We start from the raw sequence: 25,364 nt of genomic DNA, 5'->3' as shown, positions 1-25,364 counted from the left end.
TCTTTCAATGGTCTCTGAAATCTCTATTTGATGCTGACTTTTGCAAGAAACATCAAATCTTCCCCACTCAGTCACCTGGGAAGCTGGGATGTTAACTGCCAAGGACCTGCGTGACAAAAAAGCTGAAATCAAGGGGCCAAAAGAGGCTCCATGTGGATAAGCAAACAAGGGCAGTGTGAGCCCCACACCAGGCATGCATTATGATTTTGCAAGAGAACACACAGAGCCTCACAGGTGACATTTCCCTCGGCCCTTAGTTTTCAGAAAGCTCCCTGCAAACTCTCAGCAGCGGAAATGGCAGGAATGATGAGCCCACTTCCAAAGGCCTTCCCAGCAGCCTCACATTTTCGGCATTCAGCTTGCACTTAGAAATAGTGAGCAACCACCAATCTTTTCAGTAGCCTTCCAAATGAGTTGCCTTTCAAAGAAATAATTGGAGGCAGGCTGAGAAAACAGCAGGCACTCGATAAATGCTTCCATGAATGAGTGAGTGAAATGAATGAATGTGTGAGGGAGTGAATGAAAAGCCCACAAACTTCAGAGTCTAAATCTGTAAATGACCAGGAAACTACATTTCCTGCAGGAACTATTTCATCTCAATTTGGAAATACTTATTTGTGGCCTAAGAGAGTCTATATAATATATTGTACCATTCAGTCATCTCATGTTCATAAAAATATCTATTTCCACACAAAACCTATCATTGTAAAAAGTAAAGACTGATGACGTTTTTCATGTGTTCTGCTTAAGTCATTGAATTTGTATGGTTCAAATGAGGATCTCAGACTTCATTACCTTTTTTGTCTTTATTGGTTCTTTTTAGTGATACATGACAATAGAATTCATTTTTATATAATTATAAAAGTATGGAATACAATTTGCTCTAATTCAGTTCCCAGTACTTCCTCTTCTGATCCCATCCTTCCTCCCCCTGGTCCCTTCCCTCTATTCTACTGATCTTTCTGCTGTTTACTTTTAGTTTTTTTTTTTAATTAGTGTCTTGTGAATGTATATGATGGTAAGATTCTCTGTGGTATATTTATATATGTATATAGGAAAGTTAGGTCAGATTTATTCCACTGTCTTTCCCTATCCTATCCTGCTTCCCTTCTCTTCATTCCCCTTTTTCTACTCCAATGATCTTTCCTCTATTCTCCCCACTCGTTGCCACCTTATTTTGGATTAGCTTCCACATATCAGAGAAAATATTCAACCTTTGGTTTGGGGGGTTGGCTTATTTCACTTAGCATGATATTCTCCAGTTCCCTTCATTTACTGGTAAATGCCATGAAGTCATCCTTCTTTATGGCTGAGTAATACACCATTGTGTATATATACTACATTTTATGCTCAGTGTTAGAGCCATTTGAGGACATTTCAGTTGAATTTCACATGGTCTCTTCCTATGAAAAGCTATAAAACCCACATGCCCTTGAGGGAGACCCAAAATAGGAAATTAAATCAATTTTTTCACTGAGAGGCTTGGTAAAAGGGAAGATCTGCATCTTCAGACAAAAGGAAAATCCATGACTTCCCTAAATGTCATAGTTTTATTACTCCAAGTTCAAAAAGACTTTGTATAGATACTAAAACACAACCAATGACAACAAGTGCCTGGACATTAAATATACCTCCTTTTTAGAAGATCCTAAAAGCCACTATGGAAATCTAATGACACTGTGAACAAATATCAAGATCTTTCATCACAATTTCTAATATGGGAACTTACTTGATTTCCTCTGAGTCCTCAAGGTGATTCTCCTACTACATTCTGAAATGGATGTTTCAAAACTTTGATATTGACTGTATTTTGATAAATATAATAATGCCCTATATACCACACAAAGTGATATTCGTGTTAGTTGTCCTTATTGTTGGTATTCTTATACTCTGATGTTAATAGGAGAATAAAGGTCATCTAAAGAAAAACTGGGCCCCCTATCCTCCAATTCTTCTCATAGCTGAGCTACAATCTGAAATCTTTGAGGGAAACAACATGTAAATTACAAATGTTTTTCTTTTAAAATTTTCAGCTCAAGCAATTTTCTGGAAGCTTCACCTTAAGTGCTTCCTATCTTTTCCACTGGAGTGATGAGAACTCAGTGAAAAAATGATGGATAGGATGACTAAGTTCCTTGACACATCTCTATCGGGACCTTAGGAATGATAATATTGACCCCTTGCTTCTTTCCAGTGAAGCTGTCAAGAAGGAGAGTATAAGAAAAGGTCTCCAAGATCTGTGGGACAGAGATTCAATAATTTAAGGCACTCTACATTTAACTCAATTTGTCCCTGTGGCCATCCCTTAGCAAGCATGGAGAATGAGGAATTGATGATAACACTCACACAAATATTTGATCATGCTAGAGTTAATTTTGTTGTGGTCAAAGTCCACTGGAAGAAATATTGCAGCAAAAAGATTTACACATCAAAATATTTGTCAATGTCTAGGAAAGGGCCAAATAATTTCAGCAATATCTGACACAATATCCCTAACAAAGCTGGGATTTTAAGCACCATCTCTCATGTTCATTATAAGAAGATTAGAAAATCACATTATTTCATGTCCCTTGCAGTGAAAAATAATGGGGGGAGAAAATGTGCTCATCCAAGCTATGTGAAAATAGCAACAATGATAGGAATTTCTTTAAAATCCCCTAAAATTCCTTCATTGGAAGCTCAAACTTCCCTTACATGACAAAAAAAATTCATCTAGGAATAAATGGGAACTTTCTCAAACTTGATAAATGGAATCCATAAAAACCCACATATAACATCATACTTAGTCACTAAGGGGTAAATATTTTCCTCCTAAATCATTAACAAGATAAGGATGTCCATTTTGACCAATTCTATTCAACATTGCACTGTAGATTCTAGACAGGAATATTAAACAATAAACAACTTAAAGACTTCCAGATTGGAAAGTAATTAATAAACTTATCTCTATTTTCCAATGATGCTATCTTCTATATACGAGATTCTAAGGAATACACACACACACACACAAAAACTATTGGAACAACAAAGTTGCAGGATTATAAGATTAATATGCAAAAGTTACTTGCAATAAACAATACAAAATGTAATTAAAACACAATTATATTGACAATAACATCAAAATAATAAGACATGGGAATAAATTCAACAAAAAAAGTACAAAATTTGTACAATGAAATGCTTCAAAATAGTGATGAAATAAGTTAGAAAAGATCTAAATAAGTGGAGAAAACCCCAGATTCACAGATTGGAAAAATTAACACTGTTAAAATGACAATAGTACCCAAAATAATCTACAAATTCAACATGATACTTGGTGTTACAGCTTAACTCTTTATAGAAATTGACAAACATTCTAAAATTCAGCTGAAATTTTGAAACTTGGGGATTTTATGTGTCATGGGGACCTAAAATTGCTAAAATAACTCTATAATAAAGAAAACAGTAGAGAGATTCAACTTTTGAATTACAAGACTTACAGAACAGTAAACAAGATACTGTCTTACTGACACAAAGACAGGCTTTGTGTATATCTCAAATAGAATTCAAAGCCAAAAACGAAACCCACATACATATGATAAATCTTTTTTTTTAACATGGATGCCTATACCATTGAATGGGGGGAGAAAATTTCTTTAAACAAATGGTTCTGGGAAAACTGGATACTATATGCAAAATAATGTAGTTTAATCCTCACCTCACTACAGACACAAAAAGTAACTTAATATAGATTTTTAAAACTTTAAATATAAGAATTAAAATTAGAAGATATATAGGTACATATTCATGATCTTGAATTTAGCAAAGAATTCTTTGATGATATAACCAAAATGTAGATAAATTGGACTTTCTCAAAATTTAAAACGTCTTGTCCTAAATAAAGACTAATAAGAAAGTGTAAATACAACCCAAACAAGAGGAGAAAATATTTACAAATAATATTTCCAATAAGGGCTTCTATATAGAATATGAAAACAACTAAAAAATTGGCAATGTGGTATTGCTGGAACATATGGTGGTTCTATTTTTAATTTTTTGAGGAACCTCCATACTGTTTTCCCTAGTGGCTGTACCATTTTACATTCCTACCAACAGTAAAGAACTGTTCTAATTTATGTACATCCTCACTGACACTATTAAGTGTTCTTATCACAAAACAAAAATAAAGAGACATAGGAAACTTATGATTGTGGATATGCCTATAACATTAATCTATTACCTTGATTATGGAGATGCTATCACAGGTGTTTATGTTATATCCAAACAAACAAAATTATACACATTAAATATGTGTAATTGAGAATCCCAGATGATGAGACAGAGTTAATTAACTGCCTGCTCCTTCATGGGATAGAACCAAAAACAACAGGTGCATAGAACAGCACTGGAATTTGACAGCAAAGAGTTGAGACCTGGTAAAATCCAGACACTTGGGATAACGGGAGAGTAAGGGAAACAGAGTAACCCAGCACCTATTATGGAGCACTATGTTTTGATGAGGGGCAGTTTCCTCTTGGCAGGGATATAAAAGAAAGAGTGAGAGTCCCAGTCAGCACTTTTTGCACAGAAGTTTTAGATATACAGTCCAAATAGATATGAAATATATGGTCTGCACAGCAAATTGGATTCAGAGGAGTTCCCAGAAAATTCTCAGACACCTGAAGCCATTTTGTGAAGGTTCCTATTGTCTGAGTTTGTGCTTTTTGCAGGGTCAGGAACATTTGCATCATTTTCTCATCTCCTAGAAACACTCCACTGTTTGAACATGTGGCTGCCTCAAAAGGAAATCTTGGCGGGGGGGATCGATTCTGATGCAAATGTTCTGAAAGCTCTATGCTGTGGGAAATGTGGGCTGCAACATGTAGGGGAGTGGAAAGTTCCACTGCCTAGAATCTGGGGCTCAAGGAACCTTTCCTCTGAGACCATGATCATTACATCAGTTGCATGTGGTTTCCTACAGTTGCCATGACTGAGAAACCAGAACTGAGGAAGGCAGATCATATGCTGCCCCCACTTTGCAGTTCAATTGTCCCTCACACCCTCAGAAGCATCCATGGACTCAATGCAATATGGATGTTTACCTAAAAACCTCTGGAGAGAATTTTTGCCAAGTACTTCCTAAATTTTATGCTATCTCCTTTCAACAGCTGAGACAAATTGCAAGTAGCTTCAGCCAGTAGATACCTGTCAGGTATCACAACTAGGAATCTGGGGGCAAGGTGAAAAAACCCCTCACAATCGCCTCACCCATAGGGATCACAACCTAAAAAGACCTGGAGAAAAGCTTTACTCAGCTTAGGTGCCATCTCATTTAAGAACCTCAGCTGGAAAGTAGCAGGATACAAAATTAACATACAAAAATCAATAACTTTTCTGTATGCCAATAATGATTCCTCAGAAAAACAAAAATATCAGGAAAACAATGCAATTCGCAGTGGCTTAAAAAACACTTAGGAATAAAACTAACCAAGGAGGTTAAAGATCTCTGCAATGAAAATTACAATACTGAAGAAAGAAATTGAAGAAGATACTAGATAATGGAAAGCCCTCCTGTGTTCATGGATATGTAGAATTAATACTATTAAAATAGCCATATTACCAAAAGAAATACATTGACTGGTGCAATCTCCATCAAAATTCCAATGACATCCTTCACAGAACTAGAAAAAGCAATCCCAAAATTCATGTAGAACAACAAAAAACCCAGAATATCTCAAACAATCTTGAGCAAAAAAAGGAATGCTGGAGACATTATAATATCCAATTTCAAAGTATACTACGGATCCATAGTAAGCAAAACAGTATGGAACTGGCATAAAAACAAACATATAGATCATTGGAATAGCATAGAAGACACAGAGACAAACCCATTTAGATACAGTCATTTGATCTTTGACAAAGGTGTCAAAAACACACTTGGCAGAAGACAGCCGCTTTAACAAATGCTGCTTGAAAAATTGGATATCCATATGTAGAAGAATGAAACTAGTATAAAAGTCACCTAAAAAATGGATCTCAGCATGAGACTAGAAAACCTGGAACTTGCTTGAAAAAAAAAAACAGTGGAAATACTCCAACATATAGGCACAGATGATGTCTTCCCCATGACTCTTATAGCTCAGGAAATAATTGATAAATGAGAATAAAAAGTTTCTATACAGCAAAGGAAACAAAGAGTGAAGAGATAGCCTACCAAGTGGGAAAAAATATTTGCCTGATAGTCTTCTGGCAAAAGATTAATACCCAGTATATATAAAGAATTTTTAAAGAACAATATTTTAAAAATAAGTAGGCAAAATATCTTAAAAGGCATTTCTTGAAAGAAGAAACACAAATGGACAAAAAATGTGAAAAATGTTCAGCATTCTTAGCAATCAGGGACTTGTGAATCAAAACTACACTGAGAATTCATCTGATTCCAGTTAGAAAGGCAATTATCAAGAATACAAATAATAATAATTGCTGATGAGGATGCAGGAAAAAGAAAGCCTTATACACCATTGGGGAAATATAAATTAGTAAGGCCATTATGAAAATTAGTATGAGGTTCCTCAAAAAACTAAAAATTGAACTACCATGTGATGCAGCTATACCACTCCTTAGTATTTCTCCAAAAGAATTAAAGTAATCATATTTTAGAGATACATGCATACCCATGTAGAGTACACAATTCATAATATCCAAATTGTGGAATCAGCCTAAGTGTCTGTCAGCAGATGAATGAATAAAGAAAATATGGAATATATACAATAGACTTTTTAATCAGTCATAATGAACACAAAATTATGTCCTCCACAGGAAAATGGATGGAACTTGAGAGCATTATATTAAGTGAAATAAGCTGAACTCAGAAAGTCAATGGTCATATGTTTTCTTTCAATGAAGGAACTATAGAAGAAAATTAAATAAATAAAAAGGGGACCTGATGAAATTAGAAGGGAAATCAGTAGAGAACAGGAAGAAGAGCAGGGGATGGGAGAAATGAATGGAAAGAATTTGGTCAAATGAGAATGAAATTGACCAAATTTTGTTATGTGTATGTACAAATATATCACAATGGACCCCACTATTATGTATAATTATAATATACCATTGAAAGTTAATTAAAAGAAATGTGGTATATATCCACAAAGGAGTTTTATTGAGCCATAAAGAAGAATGAATTTATGCCATTTGCAGGAAAATGGATGGAACTAGAGACCATATGTTAAGTAAGATCATCCAGTCTCAGAAAAACAAGTGTCACATGTTTTCTTTCATATGTGGAAGCTGGAGAGAAATAAAAATAAAGATGTCATGAAAGTAGAGGAAAGACCATTGAGGGATAAGATAGGTATATGTGGGAGGATAAAGGAAGATAATAGGGAGTGACGCTGATCAATTGTGTTATGTGCATGTACAATAATGTCACGATGAAATTCACCACTCTGTATAATTAATACAAACAATAAAAAAGCAGAAAATCTCAACTGAAAGGAAAAATATTTTTGGTTTTTTTTAAATTTTAAAACAATTTTTTTTCTTTTTTCTTTTTTTCTTTTTCCTGTTATTGTGGGTTTTTTCTTTTTGCAATACTGGAAATCAAAGTCAAGGCTTCATGTGTGTTGGGCAGGTACTCTACCACTGAACTACATTTCCAGCCCAGCTGAAAGAATTATAGCCAGTTCCAGTCATGACACAGTCTTGCTTGAACCTTGATGGGCACTTCAATTTAAACAGTAGGGGTATAAAAGCTCCCAGCTTTTGACCTGTTCCCAGGCAGGCACATTTAACGGGAGTCTGAGGTTCCATACCTGGACACACACCCTCACAGTATCAGCAGAGAGAAATAACACAACTTTAGTTGAAAACATACCTATGTGGATCCTCTACATCATTTGCATCATCTCCCTGTCAGATTGTGCATTGTGACAACATTGGATGTGTGTGCCACAGAGGGGGCCTGTGAATCTAATTCCTACCTCTCTCCATGAAACACCTGGATGCACACAATTGTCTAATCAAAGGACAGGAGCTTCAGAAAAATCTTGAAAAATCAGTATGAGAATTGTTTTCAAGGAGCAGAGCCAATATTGATGGAAACCCCCATCACCTAATAGAAGCTACCATTCCCATAGGAGTAATGACAGGGGATAAACCCCATATTCCATGCTGATTACATCACACCTTCCTAAATTACCAGAGTTTTCTCACTCTTGTGAGACCCGCAGTGACAGTTGTTCTCTATGATTCCAATACAGTATTACTATGCCTAATCCCTCTAATCTAGCCAACGATGCTTCTGCATGATTACACTATACTGTTAAGTTGGAAATAAGATTAACATTATACAACAAACCAGGATCAGAAGATATATCATCAAGAGAAACCACTTACTAAGAAGGTCATCACATGAAATCAGAAGAGAGGTTCATTGCAATGAGTAGACTAATCTCAACAAAGAAAAACAGGGGGAAAAAAGATAATATGATACTTCATGATGTTCATAACTGTAGTAACATTCTAAAGATATCAAAGTGAATGAAATGCCTGATAAAGAACTCAAAAGAATTATTGGGGGGGTACTGGGGATTGAACTCAGGAGCACTTGACCACTGAGCCACATCCCCAGCCCTATTTTGTATTTTATTTAGAGACAGGATCTCACTGAGTTGCTTAGCACCTCGCTTTTGCTGAGGATGGCTTTAAACCTGAGATACTCCCGCCTCATCCTCCTGAGCCACTGTGTTTACAGGTATGCATCACTATGCCCAGCTCAAAGAAATGATATCCAAGAAAGTACAGATAAACAGTTGAATGAAATAAGGAAGATAATGTGGGATATGAATGAGAAATTCAACCAAGAGATAGAGATATTGAAAAAGACCAAACAGAAATCTTGGAAATGAAAAGTTCAATAAGAAATTCAGTAGAAAGCTTCAACAATAGACTAGATGAAGTGAAAGAAAGAATATCAGATTTTAAAGATTGGTCTTTTGAAATATTACATTCAGGCAGAAAAAAAAAGAAAATAACAAGGAATGAAGGGAGCAGTCAAGATCTCTGGGACACCATTAAAAGATCAAATTCTGCATGATCAGCATACCCAAAAGAGAAGAGTTAGAATGGCTATTATCAAAATAAAAAATAGCAAATCCTTGGATGTGAAACAAAGTGTAGCTCTTGTCCACTGTTGGTTGGAATATAAATTTCCACTATGGAAAACAGTAAGAAAGTTCCTCAAAAACCTGAATATAGAATTACAATATGACCCAGTTATACCACTCCTGGTATATAAGCAAAGGAAATGAAGTCAGCATACAAAAGAGATATCTGCATACCCGTGCTTATTGTAGCAATATTCACAATAGCCAAGATATAGATTCAGGGTAAGTGACTGTCAAAAGATGAATGGAAAAAGAAAATATGGTACATATACACAACAGAGTATTACTCAGATACAAAGAATGAAATCCTGTCATTCTTAGGTGGATGAAAATGGATGGAACTGGAGGGCATCATGTTAAGCTAAATAAGCTAGACAAAGAAAAACAAGTATCACATATTTTCTCTCATATGTGGAAGCTAAAAAAAAAATAGTCTGAAAGTACAAGAGGAGTTATTAGGGACTGGGAAGGGGGCCAAAAGGAGGGGTAAAGGGGAAAGATGGAGAGCGTAGACGACATGATCAGAACACGATATGGGAATGTATGGAAATAACACAGTGAATCCCACTAATCTGTACAATTATTATGTATTAATAACTAAAATGCAAATATTTGGTTCTTGCATATCAATGAAGGACCCCAAGGCCCCAGGCCCAACATTAGGAAAACTAACCCCTGTGCCCTGAAGCTGCAAGATGTTCCCTTACCCAACCCCCATGTCAAAACCCCACCAGCTGCACGTAGCACTTCAAGTCTCGCACAATGTTACCACAAGATGTTCCATATAGATAACCCCAGAAGGGCCAAACTTGAGCAAACAGGGTAAAAACAGGAACTAAAAGGACAGGATGCAATTTTATGTTTTTTCTGAGAACTAAAGTGGGAAAACAAGTTTACCCCCCTAGGTGACTCAACTGCTGAATTCAGAGGGACCAATAGGAAGGCTGTTGCTGTGCTAAGCTAAGACCTAACCCACCTGTTCCCTATAAAAGATCTATACCCCAAAGCCCGGTGTGCCAGTTCACCGAAGCTCCGGCTGAGGTTTTGCTGTGCACCCGCAGGCGCCTGTGTGAGAATAAACGCCTCCTGCTTTTTGCAGCCAGTGTCTCGTGTGGTTCATTCCGGGTTTGGGATCTGTGGATATTTCATCAATTCCTCCCCAATAAATTCATTTTAAGAATTAAAGTAAAATTAAGTTTTTAATTGCATAAATTATGTGACTAGATATTTCTTCAAGATAGATTTAAAAATTGGTAAGAAGCCTATAAAAAAGGTGTACTCCATAATTAGTCATCAGTAAAACACAAATCAAAACAATCCTGGTGGTTGTGAAGACATTACTTCACAATCACTATTATATATAGAATCAAACACAAGATAATAGTATGTGTTGGTGGGGATTTGGAGAAATCATAACCTTCATACAATGCTGGTGGGGATTTAAAAATGATGCAACCACTTTGAAAAACAGCCTGCTAATTCCTCAAATGATTAAATATAGAGTCATCTTTGTTACTCAGCAATTCTACTCATAGGTATATATCCAAGAAAAATGAAAATATAGTTCCACACAAAAATGTGTACACAATGGTTATAGCAGCATTTTTCATAATATCCAAAAGGTGGAGCCAATGTAAATATCCATCAGTAAGTGAATGAATGAATAAACACAATGTGTTGTATCCATTCAATGGAATATTATTCAGTTACGTAAAGGAATGAAATGCTGATACATGCTGCAACTTGGATGAACCTAAACATATTAGGCTATGTGAAAGAGGCCAGTCAGGGAAGTCCACATATTATGTAATTCCATTCATATGAAAGTTCAGAACAGGTAAATATAGAGAAACAGCAAGTAGATTATGCTGTGACCTGAACAACTGAACCCTAGAAACCAGTGAGCAGCAATGGGGGATTTAGAAAGACACACAAACACTAATAGAGAGAAAGCTGGGACCAGGTGGGAGACCAAATTCTGATGGAGCAACAGTGACCCAGAGCTAGGGTAGCATGTTTATTATGTAGGGTCTCACAGTCAGGAAGTTAGCACACACTGTTGTTTGTACACTAAAAAGTTACAGAACTAGAAACATTTTTGTAGCTCTTTTACTGTGTGCTAGGAACAACCTGTTATTATCCTGCTGTGCCCAGGAAGCCCATTGTCCAGAGTTTCTGCAAAGCAGACAGACTGGAGGGTTGCAGTGCTTGCAAGATATTGTGGTTATCTTGTTATGCTCAGAATTCTCTATCCCCAGCAGCTGGTGTCTGGGCTCAAGGTCAAAACTGTTATTGTTCTGTACCTTTGCACAGAACTTCCTCAGGCAGGACATTACCACAGCTCCTGAGCAATCTCATCCTGTACCTTTACCCAGAAAGTTCTCAGGACAAAGCACAGCCACAGCTCTAAGGCAGTTAAAGACCATGATCCAAGTAATTTCTCTCCATAAGATTAGGAGTTGCCATGTATAACTACATGACAATTTCTATATCATTTAAAACCAGAAGAATGAGAAGTTATACTCCATTTATCTATGATGTATCAAATGCATTCTACTGCCATGTATAACTGATTAGAACAAATAAAGGAAAGATAAGGAATTGCTTAATACAGGGCTGGAGGAATGTGGTAGGTATAGGTAAAGGCTATAGGGATTCTTTTCATTTTGTAATAAAAATATTCTAAAATTGAATGTGGTGCTAGTTGTACATGTCTATGAATATACTAAAATGTATTGCTTGTATACTTTAAATGGATGGATTGTATGATATGTAAGTTGTATCTTGATAAAGCTATTTAGAAGAAAACAGAAAGAAAATTCAGTCTTATAAATTTCTCTTTGTTGAATTAACTGTTCACATTCTAAATAAATTCTCTAAGAACAGCCTTTTCTATGGAGTTAAAAAAGTTGAAGAGACACAGGAATAATTTAAAATTTATTCATTCATTTTACAAAAAGCATTCAGAACCGTATACACCAGCTAGAAAATTAATAAACATGGCAATGAAAATCCTGCTCTCAAGGAGTCTGCATTCCTTTTGTTTGTCTAGCATGATCTTTTATATTGTTTCCTAAGTGCCAAGCACTGTTCTAAAAACAAATATTAACTCCTTTAATCATCACAAAATCCTATGAACTATTATTGTTCCCATTTTACATATGATAATGCAACTGAAGTATGGAAAGGTAATGCACCCACGTTCCTAAAGCTAGCTATTTCTGGATGATATCATCTATGTCATAGCTTTGATTTTACCAATGGTTCTTGCTTCATATAATATTGCCACATCTCTCTTTGCATTCCAGATTTAGACATCTTCACTCAAATATCTCTCAAACTCAACATTCCCAAAACTGAACTGTTAGCTCTCCTTCCTACCTGCTTTTCCTCTTATATTGTGAACATTAGTGAACATAACCATTTAGTCACTTTCACCTACACTTTGTATTTCACACTTCTTGCTCCATGTCTGTATCATTATTACCACTCAAGACAATTAAGTGTCAAGTGTGGCACTACTGTCTTTCAATATCTCAGATCTATTTAGTCTTATCTATCTTTACTGATATGCCTAGATTTCCACGTCATCTAGTCTACTTCAGCAGTCTTCCAATGAGTCTCACTGTCTCCCAACACAGTTTACACAACACTACCAGAATGATCTTTCTCAAAACAAAATCAGTGGCTATTCACTACTATAACCACAAAGTCTAAGTTCTTAGTATAGTGACCAAGGCTTTTCATTATCTAACCTATGCCTAAATCTGTGACCTAATTATTTAACCCATTGTCTATACCTCAGGGGCTGAAGCAGTGCTGAGTTGCTTATGGTTTCCCAAACTAAGAAGGTAATTTCATATCTCTTAGTACATACTTCTACTTCTCTATTATTTTCCTTCCTACCTTCTAACATGCTTCCTGATAAGCACCCACTTATCTTAAATACTTAGCTCAAACATTACCTCCTTGACTGCCCTTACTTAATAACCTGTCATCTCTAATAGAACTGATCAGTCTCTCCTCTATCCCTGATTATTGTTGGTGTGTTAGTAAGTTTTTTTTTCTTTCTGCAGTGCTCCATAAGAAGACCTTAGAGGGTCTTGTTCAAGTTAGCATAAGTTCAGTCCATGGTCAGCCAATTCCATTGCTCTGGAACTGAGTTGAGGCAGAACATCATGGCAGAAGCATATGGCAGAGGAAAGCTTCTCAGCTCACGGCAGCCAGGAAGTATATCAAGAGCACACACGATGAGCCAGGGTAGACCTCCCATTTCCCCCATGACCTACACCCTTCAGCCACACCCTACCTGCTTAGTTATCACCCAGTAGTCCTTTCAAATTATTAACCTATCACATTAATCCAACACATTAATCCACTGATACGGTTATAACTCTCATAATGTAATCATTTCACCACTGAATATATATTCCTGCATTTTCTGACATGAGCTTTTGGGAGACAGCTTATATCCAAACCATAACACTGATATTCTTATCAAAGTAACACTTTTTTCCCATGAGCTCTTTTAAATGTCTGTATTTCATGAATAAATCATAATAACATTGAAGTTAGGAACCTAGACTTAATTATTTCTGAATATTGAACTACTGACATATTTTTAAATTATTTTTTATTTGTTGTTTTTAGATAGACATGACAGTAGGGTATATTTTGACAGTAAATAGTCAATGTATATTTATTTACTAAGTGAGTACATGAATAAATGAATGAATAGATCAAGTAATTTCAATTTTCTGGAAACCTGAGCTCTATGTAGTGTTCACTGTCCCACATCTCTACAAGTTGTGCTGAGTCCATAGGTTTTCATCAAGTCATGTTCCTCCTCAGGAATAATAACATAATAATGTCCCTGACCTGAATACATCAAATAACTACATGACAAATAATGTCCATAATACTAATTGCTATTTGTTGTGTTTATTATGTTCTAGGCACATTGCTTATTACCTTCCTTGTAAGTTATTTCATTTTTCAAGATTGTTTCCTAATCTGATCATATGAAGGTGCTATTGCCTATTTCATAGGTCTGATGTGAAATTAAGTGAGGTAACATGTACATCTATGAATTTTCATTCTCCAAAATAATGAAATAAAGCACAATATGTTCAATCTAAAATTTAGATCTAATCATGAGTTCTATAGATTTGCTATGGTTCCATTAAGACTGTGTGTTTAACATAATACCATGAACTGGTAAGTTTCTTTATATCTTCAACTGTCTTTTACACTGAATATAAAATTTGGTCCTTACATCACTCGTGGGCAGTATTTAAGATAGAGATTACTGTTCACTATTTCATAAACAGGAAGAAATTGATGGATGAACTTAACTATAATCATAGGCAAGTTTGTGACAGAGCCAAGACTAGAACCCAGATCTCCCTGTAGGGCTTTTGCATTTTTAGGTTGAGGTCATCTGGGATAATCTCAGATTCTAAAACTGTATCATTTAAAATAGGTGAGCACATTTCTTATAAGTCTCTTGTGTCAAACTCAAAAAGTTTTTGAACCTAATTCCCATGGCTCATCTCCTGTTTGCTTAGAACCTTTTTCCCCCATTGTTTACAAGCCTTCAAAGTTTTTCCACTCTCATCTTGAGGAAGTATTCTACATTTTCCCCACTGTTTACAATTATTATGTCATTATGGGGCCAGAAGTTTCAGGTGAAGTTAACTGCCAAATCGGCCAACTTCTTAACAATGCCCAGTGTGGCATCTTTGAGGGTTGGCAAGAAATAGTTTTTAATTGCTCAACTTTGAGCAGTACACTGAGACTAATCATGCCCCTAGAGCCTGGAGGAATCTCTGAGATACAAAGCTATTAGAAATGTTCTGCTTGTCTGGGACCAACTCAAAGCAACACAGGGAGAAAGAACATTTTTCCAACTTAAGATAGGAACACCATTTTTCAATGTCGAGACAAATTTCCTAAGAAATTTTCTTAAAGGCTATTATGAAATGTTCGACTGGTCAGTCCTCTCCAATACCCCATCACTTCTTTTTTTCTGCTAATCTGTGGCTCTTAATACATGGCCCAGGCCTACCTCATAATACAATGGAAAGCAAGATGGCAGAACTTTCACTTGCTATATTAATATTGTGAATTTATGTATAACTCCATACATGTACCCAAAGACAAGGGATGAAAAGGAATTACTTAGATCATATGTAAACCTCTGAAATAAACTATGTGCTCTCTGTTTTGCTTGTCATCTATGAATTTTTTTAAAGTGCACTGGAAACAAGAGTTACTAAATGGGGTCTTCCACTAATCACAATCTTTCCATAGAAGTGAAATGTATTTCCATTAGCTCAGTCCCCAAGTGCTGAATCTTTCCTTTTGACTACAATTCCTGCTACTCAGTGTCCTAAGACCTTCATTTGACTATTAAGGTCCATCCTTTCACTAGGTTACAGAACTCATTAATGTTTCTCTTTTCACCTTAACCCAGATTTGCCCAGGCACATTTTTTCACTAGGCTTAAGATAATTTTGTTAGTTGTTATCCACATATAAGAATGATTTTTATGACCTCCTTACAAAAGAAATGCTAGAAACAGTTTATCTAGATTCAAGAATGCCATAACTAGAATGGGCTTCAGAAATGGTCTGTATGGCAAAAGAAACAGGCTCAGAAAATTGTAATGACTTGCTCAAAGCCAGACACCTTGTGTTAGGTTCTCCCTTCTGGCCAATTTTATTTTTTTTTAATTTTTATTATTAGTTGTTCAAAACATTACATAGCTCTTGACATATCATATTTCATACATTTGATTCAAGTGGGTTATGAACTCCCATTTTTACCCCGTATACAGATTGCAGAATCACATCGGTTACACTTCCGCTTTTTTACATACTGCTATACTAGTGTCTGTTGTATTCTGCTGCCTTTCCTATCCTCTACTATCCCCCCTCCCCTCCCCTCCCATCTTCTCTCTCTACCCCATCTACTGTAATTCATTTCTCTCCCTTGTTTTTTTCCCTTTCCCCTCACTTCCTCTTATATGTAATTTTGTATAACGATGAGGGTCTCCTTCCATTTCCATGCAATTTCCCTTCTCTCTTCCTTTCCCTCCCACCTCTTGTCCCTGTTTAATGTTAATCTTCTTCTCATGCTCTTCCTCCCTGCTCTGTTCTTAGTTGTTCTCCTTATATCAAAGAAGACATTTGGCATTTGTTTTTTTAGGGATTGGCTAGCTTCACTTAGCATAATCTGCTCTAATGCCATCCATTTCCCTGCAAATTCCATGATTTTGTCATTTTTAGTGTTGCGTAATACTCCATTGTGTATAAATGCCATATTTTTTTAATCCATTCATCTATTGAAGGGCATCTAGGTTGGTTCCACAGTCCAGCTATTGTAAATTGTGCTACTATGAACATCGATGTAGCAGTATCCCTATAGTATGCTCTTTTAAGGTCTTTAGGAAATAGTCTGAGAAGGGGAATAACTGGGTCAAATGGTGGTTCCATTCCCAGCTTTCCCAGGAATCTCCATACTGCTTTCCAAAGTGGCTTCTGGCCAATTTTTTTAAAATGACATATTAGAGATGCATTTAGTGGCCATGATGCTAACTAAAGCTAAATTATCCTCAGAAGAACTGATATGATATCCTAAATATTAATGTATTTTGATTGACAGTGAACTGAGCTTCATCTAAGGATAGATACCTATATCATGCCACTTTGAGTTAGACCTGGACAAAATCTTACTACATAGAATAACTGAACCATAGTCCTCAAGGCAAGCATCAAGCAAAAGATCATATGGATAATTTCTCAAAAGGCACTGGTTTGGAATTAAGAAGATCTAAGTTTCTTACCCATCTCTGTTTCTAATTAATTTATGATCTTTGACAAATTAACTTGATTGCTTTAGGCCTCCGTTTTCTCATCTATAAAATGTAGATACCAATTTATGTGAAGGCTTTTGGGAAAGTAAAAATAACTTTATTTTTAATACTCACTGCTCTGAGTATTTTACATGTATTTACTCATAAACAAGAAAAATTAGGTCCAGACTCTTCAGATTACTTGAGAAAGTTTACAGAAGTAGTAAGGCTCCTTAATCATTCCCCCACTGCCTCCCATTACCTTATATTGTATATACTGCTACTATCACTAAATATTAAAGAAGTCAAACAATTATCTGTCCTCAGGACACCTGTGGTATAACTCAACCATCAGATAACATAGAAATATGAAAAAATTGTGAACTTGGCTGAGCCTTAAAACTTGATTGGTAGGTTTTGTTTTACAAATTATTAGAGCATCAGAAGTATTGGTTCAGAAGGACTAGGAGTGAGAACAAGGGTATTCATGAAGCCACATAGGAACTACCTTCACTTTAATGGAGAGTTCATGTTGAGGAGCCATGTAGACAGAGGCAGATATGTGAATCAATAACAAATCCTGCAGTACTGCATAATACTTACCACAGGTGCATATTTATAATCTTTTTCGGTTAACATCAGTTTCCAGCACCAAACAGTAAGCTCCCTGAAAGTAGAAAGCATGTCTAGAATCTTTTTTGTGCCATTGTATCTTCAGTGTCAAACACATTGCCTGACATATCATGGGTGTTCCTAAAATATTTGTTGAGTAAATGTATTCATATATGAATGGATGAACAAATGTTAACTAACAGATGAAGCATTGCTACAGTTGATCTTGCATGTCAGGTAAGGAAACATAGTCTTGATACAGTTGAAAAAAGAGCCCATAGAGGCAGTTTGAGCAGGCTGGGGTAGAGAAAGTGGGGCCAGAAAGGCAAACATAGGGGCTATTTCAACGTGGAGATCAATAACATATGCACTTTCTGTTGTGCACTCTCTATCCCAGCTGTCCCCTGATAGACATTTCTCGACCAGCTGCAGGCTCTGTCATGACACCAATTTCATACAGAAAGAATGTGAAAAAACTATGGACCAAAATAAAAAAGAATTATTTCTCAGTTCTCTGGCAAACCTAGCAGTGATATATGAAAGTCCCATGGACTCAAAGGTCTCTTTTCTCTATATTTGTTTTCCCTACACAAAGTGCCACTTTTTTTCCAAACAGTTCTGATTTGGCAAATTTTAATTGCCTGTTTGGAATGAGGTCCCTGAAGCTCGTCGAAGTTAATTATTTCTTTCTGGTGAAGATCAGAAACTTTGAACTCTACTCATGAGATAAATGATCTGGTAGCACTTTGGAACTTCAACTTATTTAAGTTACTGTGCAGCTCATCAACTTACTCCCTACATTCGGAATTGAATCTGGAAGAGAATTGGACCCCAGACATTATGTGAAAGCCAAAGATGTAAGATTTATAGATTTAGTGCTGAGCAAAACATGCTTCCAGAGATAGAGGCTTGGTGACAGCCTCTAGATAAACATATAGATCCATGGATTTGGGAATCAATGGAGAAAAGAGGAGATATGGCCCAGTTTCTATAAACCAAACTGCTTAATGAAGGGCAGGTTCTAGTCAGTTATATATTCTGGAAAATTGAGCAATGACCAAAAGACATTTTTGGTTTCAGTATTTGTGTCATGTTTTTAAAATGCTTCAGACCACTTCCCAGTGTTGGTGGGCAGACAGACTACCATTAGATCTTTTTTTCTGACCATGGAATAGCAGGAACTTGGGATATCAGATTGTATATTTTCACTGTCCAGCACAGTGGGGGAGAAAAAAATAGGAAACTGGGTTGGTTATGTATGGAGCCCAGCACTTCTCCTGGAAGTCATCTAATTTGGCTTAAAGACCTGGGTGCAAAATATTTGGTTATTGTCTCCATGTGACAATTGGGTTTAGTTGGGCTCCAGGTCACCAAGACAAAATAATACATAAACATTGTCAAGAGGTAAAAGATATCTTAATCTAAAGGCTTAATGCAGAGCATTCAAGTGACCTCCATCTTCTCCACATATTATAACTTTTTAGGGGAGATTGAATGAGGCTGTATATGAGTCAAATGTCATTGAAAGAAATGTTTGCCCAAGAACTTAAATAATTTAATTAGACACCATTACCAAGGGCAGCAGATCAAAGGGTTAGAGATTTGACCTAATCTAAAAGAATTTTCTATTCTCAGAGATTTACAGGCATTTGGGAGTTTTCAGGGAGATTGTGAGAGTACCAAACCTGGCAAGTCTTGAAGAATTATTCTGCTGAGCAGTTCTATTCTAATCCATGTACTAGCACTTGAGAGAGACCTTCAATGGTGAGTGGATTGTTATGGACAAGACTCTAGTTTCTTTTCTTTTTCTCCCTTTCTCCTTTTTGTGGGGTCTTTAACCATCTATCTGGCATGGGCAATCTTTATGGAGGCAAATGGAAGCCATTAGTTAAAGGAAATTAACCTGTTTAAAGAATTGCAGGTAATAGGAATAAGACAGGAAACATATTGCACCCAGTTTCCAGGAATATTTTAATGCTCATTCTGGGATGAGACACTCAGCACTGTCTTTGGAAGGCAGGTCTAGACTTAATGAAAAATATGTTCCTCAATTTAGATACTGAGTAGTCTTTAAGTGTGAGAGAAAAATTGTCATTAATTTTAGTTCCATAGGTCCAAGCATTGTATTAATGGGGGCAAGGTCATGGGTTCAATCCCAACCTCTGCCAGTAATCTTAACACCATTTAAAAACAAGTCTGTCTCACAGCCATAGTCAAATGGCTCATCAATTCTTTCTACTAGGTTCATGAGAGACTGAGCAATAGATTCTTTGTAAGCCCTCCTTCAATATTGGAAAAAATACATACTGTGGTTTATTGGAAATGATAGATTCACATGAGGAGGGAAAAACATATATTTATCAATATTTAATATTTAACATCAGAATCAGTGTATTTTATGGAGTTCCAAAAGAACTATAGCATAATAATCTGCTGTCCACATCTATGGAAAAACCAGTTCATCCTCCCATCTGTAGCCTGCCAATCACTTTTCAGATATTGAACTGTAAATAGCCAATGTGTATATAGTTGGTAGATAAACATACTTCCAATTATTTTTTTTAAATGTGAAGATATGACTGTACCAACTTAAAATATAGGTAGCAAAGCATTGTTTCATGTAGCCATTTGATTCATATCTTTCTGCATTTTTGTTCTGTAAAGATGATTTTCTTAATCTTTACTTGCAAAAGATAGTAGCAGTGCAAGGCAAAACCTCTTTCTCAAGGTTCTCTGATAAATGAAGGCAAAAGCAGCAGTAAGGCTCTAAAGCTCTGAGGACACTCCTGTAAGGGCAAGTCACCACCTCCTCCATTTCTTGTACTTGTTTGCATCTTCACTATTGGCAAACACTTTCATTTCATGGACCTAACTTTCTTATGTATTTAGCTTGTCTGAGAAGCTGAGCAAGATAGAGAATGAGACATAGGTACAAGTTTAGTGGGAGGCCAAGGCATAGCAGGGGGCACTTATGAGATCTTTCCTAAAGACTTTTTTCTTATTTCCCTCTGTCTATGCCACAGGCTCTGCTACTTTTTCCTAAAGACTTATAAAGACAAGTGAGTGTACCACCTCAGAGGTGGCTAGAGAAGCTCCATTCCTTAACACACTCCTTTTACAGCCCATATGCCTCTCCAACAAAGGAGGAGAATGTAATGCATTCCTTTGCTCTGAAAAGTAAGGGTTTTTTTCCCCATTTCATCTGAGAGAAGTGAGAGAATCCTACATTATTAGAGTTAGAAGGACTCTTGGAGATCATTTCATTGAGCCAGATTGCAAATAAAAATTTAAGCCAAGTGAGGGGAATAAACTTGCCTACAGACATAGTCAGTGAGTACTGGAGGCTTCAAGGAGCAGGGGTTAGAAAGAGAAAAGAGAATCAGTTTTATGAAGGTATATGTGTGTGTGCATATATTTTTTCAGGGGTTCTTGGCATATAAACAACAATGTCAAAGGAAAAAGAAAGAGGGGTTTTCTTTCAATATGGAACTGTTAAAATACTCCATTCACATACTTATTTGGCAAATACTTACTGGTCACCTATTTTGTATCAGGCACCATTCTAGGTTCAGGGCATACAGCAATGAACAAAACAAACACATTTTCTAAGGTCATTGAGCATACATTCTAGTTGAGAGAAATTATCAATACAAATACTTAATAGATAAGGTATACAGCATGCTAAAGGTAGTTCTGTGAAGAAAATAATGTAGAAATGAGGAATATAAAATATCAGACAATAGATATGAACTTCTAGACAGAGTAGCCCAGGAAGAGCTCACTGAAAAAAATGCCTCCTGAATAAAGAGTCAAAAAGTAAGCAATGTAAAGATGTTGGGTTTCATAAATATGGAGAAACAGTTCTTTCATAACTGGAGCAGCAAGATCAAAAATTCTGAGGGCTGGGGTTGTAGCTCAGCAGTAGAGCGCTTGCCTAGTGCAGTTTGGGTACTGGGTTTGATCCTCAGCACCACATAAAAATAAAATAAAGGTGCTGAGGATCAAACCCAGGGCCCTGCACATGCTACGCAAGTGCTCTACCACTGAGTCACAATTCCAGCCCCACATAAAAAAAAATAAATGAATGGAATAAAGGTATTGTGTCCAACTACAACTAAAAAAATAAATATTATTTTTAAAAAATAAAATAAAGGTATGTGTCCACCTACAACTAAAAAAATAAATACTAAAAAATTCTGAGAAATAGATATAGGTTGAGTGGGGAATACTGAGGTGGCCATTGTGACCAGAGCAAAGTTGACCAAAGAAAGGATACTATGAATTGGGGTAAAAGAGTTGAGGGAGAGGCAAACCATGTAAGGCTAAATGGGTCATAGTAAAGAGACTGGTGTTTAATGAGATTGAAATGGGAAGCTGTAGTTAACAATGTGGTATTGCAACTTAAAATTTTTGTTAGTAAGTAGATCTGATAAATGTTCTAATAGGAAGAGAGAGGGGAAACTTTTAGAGGTAATGGTTATACTTATGGCTTTCTCTCCTTTCTCTCTTCTTTCTTCTCTCTTTTCTCTCTCTGTGGTTTTGGGGACAGAACCAGGACCTCATCAATGCTAGGCAATAGCTATATCACTGAACTATACCTCTAGACTTATAACATTATTTATGTTGGCTGTTTTATGAATGTGTACCTATCTTCAAACTTATGAAGATGTTCGCATTAAATATGTATACATTTTGTATGTAAGTCATACCTCAATAGAAAAAAAATATTTTGAATAGAGGAGAGACATGATTAGATTTATAGTTTAACTAATTCATTTTTAACTGAATGGGGACAAAGCCAGAAACAGGGAAACCAATAAAGATGTAACTGACAATATCCAAGTGAGTAATGACAATATCTTACAATAAAGGATGGCAATAAAGATGGCAAGAGGAGTAGTTAGGTTGTGGATAATCCTCAAGAATGCTTAGTAATTTATATATTCATTTAATATCTGTTTGATCCCTGTGATGTCCCCAAGTACTGTTCCAGGTGCCAGGGATATATCAGCAAACAAAATAAATGAAGTCCTTGTCCTCAATTGATTTACATTTGAGTGGGAGACAAATAATAATCAAATTACTAATGTAATTTCGATATTTGGAAATGCTATAAGAAAAATAAAGAGAGATGGGGAAAGACATTGATTATAGTGGGAAAGGAAAGTCTTTTCATGTAAGCTATCACTCAAGCCTTCCTCTCACCACACACCCATTCTTTTGGAAATATCACATTACATTTTTCACATTCCTTAGGGCTCAACAATCACAGTGTAGAAAACATAGGAGACCCTAGAAATGTAACTTCAACTGAGGGTGTTAGCAGAGGGTTCTCACAGACCTCAAGGAATCCAGGAACTTCCCCCTTTATATAATATTTGTTCAAGCCAAAGAAATACTCTGTCAGGCATCATGGTAAATCCTGGCATGATGGGAAATGGAGATTGCATAATCAGGAGTGAGTCTGTTCATAGGAATAGACAAAATTTTACCTAGACATATCATCCATCAGAAGATCCCCTTTTGATTAAGATCAGTAACTCAAGATGACTGAGGTGCTATTGTGTCTATGCATTAGATTTGTCTTGGAAAATGGAGAATGAGTGAGAAAGCCAGGAAGATGGCCCTCCTTCTCTTTTTTGGGGAAAAAAAATTATCCAAGAAGGCATCTGGCAGAGGATATTGTCATATAACTATTTTCAAATGGGTGAAGAACTTTCCATTTTCTTGGAGTCAAGGAGGGAATTTTTAGTTTTGCCTCTGTTCCCAATATAGATATCCCATTCATGTTTCATCTCTCTGACTAGGGCAAAGATAATGACCTTGCACACCATAGTTCTTTCCACCTTTCTCATACCCTCCATTTTTATTCTCATTCTTTTAGGTGAAACTAAGCAGCTCCATTGGCACCCATTCAATGAAGAGTAGCAAAAGGGACAGATGGCCAAGGACAATGACACAGCGGAGTTTGGGTTTTTTCTCATTGGCATCTCTAACTATCCTGAGTGGAGAGACACATTTTTCACCATGCTGCTGATAACTTACCTCTGCACGTTGTTGGGGAATGGACTTATCATCTTTCTAATCCACTTTGATCCCCACCTCCACACTCCAATGTATTTCTTCCTTAGTAACCTGTCGTTCTTAGACCTTTGCTATGGAACAGCCTCCATGCCTCAGGCCTTAGTGCATTGTTTCTCTATCCATCCCTACCTCTCTTACTCACAATGTTTCACCCAAATGAGTGTCTCCTTAGCCTTAGCCACAGCAGAATGTCTTCTACTGGCTGTCATGGCCTATGACCGTGTGGTTGCTATCAGTAATCCCCTGCGCTATTCCATGGTCATGAATGGCCCAGTGTGCCTTTGGCTGGCTGTGACCTTGTGGGGGGTATCAGTGGTACTCAGTGCCATGCTTGTCTTATCCCTGAGGCTTCGCTTCTGTGGGGCTAATGTCATCAACCATTTTGTCTGTGAGATTCTCTCCCTCCTTAAGCTGGCATGTTCTGATACCAGCGACAATGAGCTTATGATCCTCATCACTGGTATCTTCACTCTACTTCTACCCTTTGGGTTTGTCCTCCTCTCCTATGTCCAAATTGTTGCTGCTGTCCTGAGGATTCGCTCATCCCAGGGAAAGTTCAAGGCCTTTTCTACTTGTGGTTCTCACCTGACTGTGGTGACAATCTTCTATGGCACAACCATCTCCATGTATATAAAACCTCAGTCCAAGTCCTCCCCTGACCAGGACAAGTTTATCTCAGTGTTTTATGGGGCTTTGACACCCATGCTGAATCCTCTGATATATAGCCTGAGGAACAAGGATGTTAAAGGGGCAATGAGGAAAGTTATGGCAAAAATGGCATAACCTTGCTTTGCTTCTAAACTTTTAAAATAACACTCAGTTATGTATTCACTGATGGGGAAAGTTGTTTAAAGGAATCTGACGTTAACTTTGGAACTGTAGATGATTGACATGTGAAAAGCTTTAGCAAGTGTTCCTGCCCAAAAATATTATCCCTATTGAGATTTTTTAAAAGTTTTTAATAGTAGATGGACATAATAACTTTATTAATTTTTATGTGGTGCTGAGGATCGAACTCCGTACCTTACATGTGCTAGGCAATCATTCTACTACTGAGCTACAACCCCATTGGGATTTGAATTCCCACTTGAGGCATTACTTTTGCTCTCTCTTTTCATATAACTCTGATAGTGGTCATGTATTAGGTTTCTCACTTTCAGGTAAATGAGCTAATCAGAATCAATTTCTTACTGACAGAAAGAACCTAAGTAGTAAAAGAATCTTTTTTGACTGTTGGCAGCAAACAAAGCATAACTGAAATTGTAAAATGGGACAAAGAATAGCATAACAAAAGGCCAGAAGACAAATTTCAGAAACTTTGCCACTTTATTGAAGGCAAGTCCTCTAGTGTAAGCACAATCTCCTTGTCCTACTTAACTCAAAATCATGAGAAAATTCTATCATAGTTACTTCCTATATTTTTGTATAATGTTTTATTTTTTCTTTTTGTTTTTTCAAACTTCTCTCTAATCTATTAGTTGATTTTATATTCCTAATATCTCTATGAATTGATAAGAAAAATAGCACAATTCTCCTTTATATTAACAATGAGGAAATAGGGGCCAGAGAAGGTGTTCAAAACTTGTCTAAAGTCATACACAACTGGTACTGAAATCAAAATTAGAATTCAGATCACATAAATGCCACCTTTGAACTTTTTCAACTGG

The 25,364-nt window shown here is 36.5% G+C and overlaps 1 protein-coding gene across 1 annotated transcript; it reads left to right on the top strand.

The window, feature by feature from the left end:
* The first annotated feature begins 23,553 nt into the window (after nucleotides 1-23,553).
* LOC124109959 (olfactory receptor 13H1) lies at nucleotides 23,554-24,480 on the top strand. The gene has a single exon (XM_046468947.1). The coding sequence runs from the start codon at nucleotides 23,554-23,556 to the stop codon at nucleotides 24,478-24,480; it is 927 nt and encodes a 308-aa protein (XP_046324903.1).
* The last annotated feature ends 884 nt before the right edge of the window (nucleotides 24,481-25,364 follow it).

Source organism: Marmota monax, unplaced genomic scaffold, assembly GCF_021218885.2.
Source record: "Marmota monax isolate L192 unplaced genomic scaffold, Marmota_monax_Labrador192_F-V1.1 WCK01_AAM20220418_F8-fsc00054, whole genome shotgun sequence".
NCBI classification, from domain to species: domain Eukaryota; kingdom Metazoa; phylum Chordata; class Mammalia; order Rodentia; family Sciuridae; genus Marmota; species Marmota monax.
The sequence above is the reverse complement of the archived record's forward strand: the minus strand, read 5'-3'. Positions and strand labels throughout refer to the sequence as shown.